The 6,080-nt window shown below is 37.4% G+C and overlaps 1 protein-coding gene across 1 annotated transcript; it reads right to left on the minus strand.

Annotated features, from left to right (window-relative positions):
* Positions 1-216: 216 nt before the first annotated feature.
* On the minus strand, positions 217-3,809 carry LOC103706800 (vacuolar iron transporter 1). Its single transcript, XM_008791036.4, has 4 exons — positions 3,474-3,809; positions 3,147-3,232; positions 2,951-3,065; positions 217-766 (listed from the first exon to the last, which is right to left on the minus strand). The coding sequence occupies exons 1-4, from the start codon at positions 3,728-3,730 to the stop codon at positions 466-468; spliced, it is 759 nt and encodes a 252-aa protein (XP_008789258.2). The 5' UTR covers positions 3,731-3,809; the 3' UTR covers positions 217-465.
* Positions 3,810-6,080: the final 2,271 nt, after the last annotated feature.

Raw genomic sequence — 6,080 nt, forward strand, 5'->3', positions numbered from 1 at the left:
TCGATAAGTACTGAAGCACCTTTTGTCAGTGGGCTTTCTAATACACTAATGTACTCAATTAGTATCAAAGACTATTTTATCTTATATCCAAGATGGTTAGGTCTGTTCAAAGTTTGATATGAAACCACCATAAATATTCCTTCAACACATGCCAAAAAGGTCAAGACACTTTGGCTTACTCCTCTCTTCATTAATTCGGTGAGTGTGATCAGCAGATCCAAGAACAGGATAATTTTATTATAAAGCAGCAGTAAACAATATGCAACTCAAAAAGCCAAATCCTTTAAAAGTACAGTAACTTCACTTATTTAATCTCGCTTATGATAGTAGCTATCTTTTATAAGAAAAAAAACTGCAGCTTTCTGAAAGAAAACCTCATCTGTCCATACGCTGCTGCTGCTGCTGCTGATGCTGATGCTGATGCACCACAGGAAGCAGTACATGAATCATTGAATGTGCTGGCCCTCATGCAGCTTGGAGAACTTTTGCCAAGGCGTAGGCAGCAGCAGAGGCAAGTGCTCCAATGAAGGCTGTTTGGATGGCACTTAGAACAGGGCGGTTGCCAGTGAAGTGGCCCTTGATGTAGCCAAAGAACAAGAGCGCAGTGAGGGTGACACCAATTGATGCCAGCATTGCTTTCTGAGCATTTGGGATGAAGACATAGGGCAAGAGGGGCACCACACCGCCTACTACGTATGCCATGGCAATTGTTAGTGCACTCTGCAGCGCTCTCCTTGGCTCGGGCTTCTCTAACCCTAGCTCAAACCTGAAAGACAAGATCAGTTACAGTCATGGTCATAGCGAATAACTGTTGTTTCATCTCCTTAAAGTTTGCCTCGAGATTTTTTGTTTGCCCTAGTTATCCAAGCATGAATATAAAGCAGACTGTTATTTGGAAAGAGGATTTATAATGCTGCATTCACTCTGATGATGTTCCTCTGGACTTGCCTTACCTATATTGTTTAGGAGGTCAAAGGAAGAGGATGACTGGATCATAACAAAGAAGGAATGGCAAGATTATATTAAACTTATAAGAAAAAGTGGACATAATTTAAGATTCATTTTTGAAATGATTCTTCTATGAAATTTGATGAATGACATGAGCATATATCAGATAGAAAGATCTATACACAGCATATGATTAACAGGTACCACTTTTTGCTCCGGTCATACCTAACTGGTCATGCAGCATTTTAACATTAGGTATGAGCCTCACAAAAATCAAGAATATTTTTATTCACATGCCTATTGATACATCCGGTGTTTAATATCTATACATACAGTATAAACTGGAAGGACTACCACTCTTCGGTAAAATCTTCCTACTCACCTTTTTTTTTTCATTGATATACTTATTATAATAAACGTACTTCCTATTTGCCAATCTCTCTGCAAGACCTGATTTACAGAGGAGGGTATGGTAATAATTTTCATTCATTGATCTTCCCTAGCATATTTTATCCATGGGAAACATTTAATATTTGATGTTTCTTGGCTTATATAGAATGTTCTTATATGAAAATCATATAAGATAGTAAGATACCCTCTGATAATGTGAATATGATGTGAAATTCACTTGCTTGAGATTTAAATATCACATTATCCTTGTTACAGTAATATAATGACAACGTAGTAAAATTATTAAACTAAATATATTGACTCATTATCACCATTTTTATACTGGAAAAATTCCATTTAAAGCACATAACAGAATGCATATGCCTCACAAATTGTCCTTTAAACATTTCTTAAAATCTTAATGATATCCAAAAAATTTGAAAATAAAAAACTAGAGAATGTTAATAATGTAGAGAGATGTAAAAGAAACAAAAGAAGTGTATTCATAAAGAAAGAGCTGTACTGCATATTTCCTGTTAATTTTTCAAAGGTAGAACAAACAAATTTCAACTATAATGTGCAAAAGATTGATACTTATATCAACTCTTAGACCAGTTTGTGTGCCATTGCTGGTCATTCTACAAGGATCCACCTTGTGAGAACTAAAATCTATGCCCACCAGCAACTGTAAAGTTGTTAACTCTCAAAGATTTAGCAAGAAAGTTGGTAACCTTTTTTCTATTAGCAGAAATAGTTAACTTTTTCTATTTGGACTTCAGTAATCAATACACCCTGCTCTTAAATGAAGTGCATATTAAGTTAAACAAGGCACACATATTGATAATGGATACACATGCAATATAGGTTGATGTATATCCATAAACATTCTTGTAAGCAATCATGAGGATAGGGATATAATGGTCCACTAAAGATCAAACAAAGCATTTCTCCAAAAAATAAAGTGTATTTTGCATAAAATACCTATTTAATTATTGATTTTGCAAGGCAAGATCGGACTTTTTTTCTTATAGAATGCTATACATTTAGAGATCACTAGATGATTTTTCCCTGGGATTTGAGTACAAGATATAGAGTAGACTAAAAGAGGATGAATCTTGGTGCAGCAACAGTAGTTACTTCATACAAGAAATAGTGTCTCTGCATGCATACAAGAATAACTCATGCATGTCTCACCTCCCTAGACCCCACATTGGCGGGAGCCTCGTGCACTGGGATATATAATAGTTCAAACAAATATGTATCACATATTTAAAATATATATATCGGGCATTAAATAAATGTGTATCAAGTGCTCGATAAATATCTACCATCTATCTTCTACTTCAGAGCAAAATCATTCAAGAATCCTTAAATGTATATATTTCAGGAAAAAAATAACTCTGACCTTTTTTTGCAAAATAAATACGCAAAATTTGTGTAAGTAAATAAATTATTTTGAGAGTTAAGTGGATCTCTGCAGTTCAGCCCCATTGTTGCTAATATGAAAATGTAGAGGAATTTTCTTGCAAAATTCCCTCTCCAGTGCAAAGTTCCGGTGTCCTTGCGGAAAAGAATAGTTTAACCGGTTCCACAAACGAAAAGGTCCACTTACTTCATCATGAACTCGAGCCATGCCTGCGGATTCTTCCGGAGGGCGTTGACCACCGGGCTGTAATCGTGCGGCTCCAGACCGTACTGCGACAGAATCTCTTCAATCTCCGCCGCCTCTGATCAAAATCCAACCATCAGATCATAATCAAATGGCCAGACCAAGCCCACGATAAATAATACGGTGTACCCGCACTCACCGGTGTCCGGAACCGTGACGATTTCCTCCTGCTCCCGCTTCAACTCCCGCATGTAGTGGTCCGCCTCGCTCTTCGCCGCTAGATACCTGCCACGTGTGCAAATCAAACCGAAAGATCAGTGCATCCGGCAGATCTTGACCGTCGGTGGACCGCTCCGGGAACCTCCCGGTGAGATCTTCTTCACGGATGGAAAGAAGAGACAAAGGTTAATCTCGACTTTTTGATCCATCTTTCCATTTTTGGACGGGTCCGAGGGTGGGGGTAACCACACCGGAGACGAGGGATTCGCGATGGGATCAGGGGTAAAGGGGGAGAAAGGAATTATACCCGCCGAGGCCCATGGAGATGGCGCCGGCCGCGACCTCGGCGAGGCCGGCGGTGAGGATGAGGTAGGAGGGGGCGGAGGCGCCGGAGAGGCCGGCGGCGAGGGCGAAGGGGACGGTGAGGCCGTCGGAGACGCCCATGATGACGTCCCGGACCACATCGCCCGCCGTGAAATGGTTTTCCTTGTGGTGCAGCAGGAGCTTCTCCGTCGCCGACGACGACGCGGTTCTCGTCGCCGCCATACCGTCTTCGAGCGTCATTCCTCCCTTCGGTCTTCTTGGTCGCTTCGAGCCGCTTCCCTTTTTTTTTTTCCCCACACTCGGAGAGAGAGAGAGAGAGAGAGAGAGAGAGGCGCCCGGTGGTATATATAGGGGTGGTCGGATAAATCACCAGTCACGGACGGCTCTTGATCTTTTCCAATTAAAATATCGTAGGGAGCGTGGCGGCCACGAGTCCAACAAGAAAGTCTGGCAGCCGATCGCGCGTTCTTCTTTTTTTAAAAGAAGAAAGTTTTGTTTTTTTTGTTCTTTTTTTTACTAGAAGAAAGAATAAAGCAAAGGTCATACAGCTCATACGAGACATCATAAACCGGGCAATGGCAGCAAGATCATAGACAAAGATGGATCATGACAGATTTGTCCCCTCTGTTCTCAAATTGTATTTAATTCTTAATTTTTTTAAAATATTCTTCTAAATATAGGGTTTTACATAAATATTCTTCCAAAATTGATGTTTACATGTATATTCTCATAAAACACCCAGTTTGATATTTTATTTTTTTAATTCTTATTTTTGCATATATATATATCCACGTCATCTAATGCCGTTAAAAAATTAATAGTTTCAAATTAAAATAACTAAAATATTCTTAATAGGTATATGTGCAAAGAGAAATATTTATAAGACAATCGCAATGGGGAACAAAAAAGTAATTTCCAAATTTTATTTTATTTTTTAATTAAAATAAATATAGTTTTTATTAATGGTGTTAGAAAAATTATTATATTAGAGATATTTGTGCAAAAACAGTATTTCATAAGGGTACGAAATAAATATAAATTTTAAAAAAGTATTCGCATAAATTTGAATTTTTAGAAAAATATTCATACAAAAAAAAATTATTTTAATTAATACAAATGATAAAATCTCTAATTGATTTTTTTTTAGTATATCTGTCAAAACTTTTCTCTCATTTTTTTTAATCAAGTTAGGCATGAATATTAGAATAATTTCCAACAAAAATTGCAGTTGCTTTTTTTTCCTCTCTCATATTTAAATTCTTCTGCTAGCATAAAAAGTTTGATCTCTCCAACTGAAAGAGAAGGAAAGAATTCTATTCTACATGTGCTCAAGACAAAGTTTGATGGCTTCCAACAGCCAACAAAATGCTGACGTGGCATTTTGTGAATGTCGTAGTGTTGCACTCCTGCGCTCATGCATTACACTAATCCCCTCTGGCCACATTGGAATGGATATCTGAATAAGCAATAGCAGTCCATGAAATGTTCATAGACTTATTTCGAATCTATTGCAAATATTATGAGCTGAAAATACAAAGGTTGTGAAATTTATGGGCTAAAAACTAAGTACAGGTTTATTTGAGCCTAATGCCTGCTCTGCCTCAAAATAAAGCTGATGTACTTTATTTTAAGACTCTAGAATTTGCACCAAATCAAAACAAAACTTTCTGCTTGTTTCAAGCTTGTATTATTAGCATCAGCTCAAATAAGCTCTAGTGCATTTTGAGCACATAATGTTTGGGGTGACTCAAAAGAAGCTTTTGTACAAATCAAGTTTTGCTATAGATTGCAACTCCCTCATTGATACACTTTACCTGTCTAAGGGTGCTAAGAGGACATTGATAAGATACATGGGCACATGTGTATCATGAAGGTGTCCATCTCCAGTGTCACATCAGAACTAGGTAAAGAAGTAGCAGCCCAAAGAACAATGAACCAGTTTTGATACCTAGGTCACAGGCTCTGAAGAGAGGGGCACCAAGGACCGAAGTCTTGTTCTCAGTGAAGGGCTAATTGAACTTTTTTGTTGGTGGTGCAAAAGCACGATTTTTATCGAGAGATTGTGTGAAAGTATAGACTCGCGCTTCTTAAAAGCAAAGTTCCAGATTGGCTAATTTTAAAAGTTTTCTTGGGTCATATGTTAAGATAATTTTTAATTTTTTAGGGAGACAAGAACCTCAAAAAAAAAAAAAAAGAGAATAAATACAAAAATTGAAAAAATAATTAATAAAAAAACATTTATGTAAACCAAGGGTTGCTAGCAACCAAAGATTTTGGTTCAAGTCTGCGTCTCCAAATATTTAAACTTGAATAATTATAATACAGATAGATCTCCCTCCCTTTCTCTCAAAAAATAGAAGAAAAAAAAACCGCTACATTCCAAAAGAACCAACATGCAATATGCGCTAAAAATAACAAATGTCAATGAGAGCAGCAGCATCCATTAAACAAATGTGTGACCGAAGAACTAGCACACATAATCTTAGGCACCCTAGAAGAACACATTACAAAGTATCAATGCAAAGAAACAAAGATCGTCAGGAGTCACCGTTAATCAGCCATGCAAAAGATTTTCAACAAATGCTAAGCA

The sequence above is a fragment of the Phoenix dactylifera genome, chromosome 11 (assembly GCF_009389715.1).
Source record: "Phoenix dactylifera cultivar Barhee BC4 chromosome 11, palm_55x_up_171113_PBpolish2nd_filt_p, whole genome shotgun sequence".
Classification (NCBI taxonomy): Eukaryota; Viridiplantae; Streptophyta; class Magnoliopsida; order Arecales; family Arecaceae; genus Phoenix; species Phoenix dactylifera.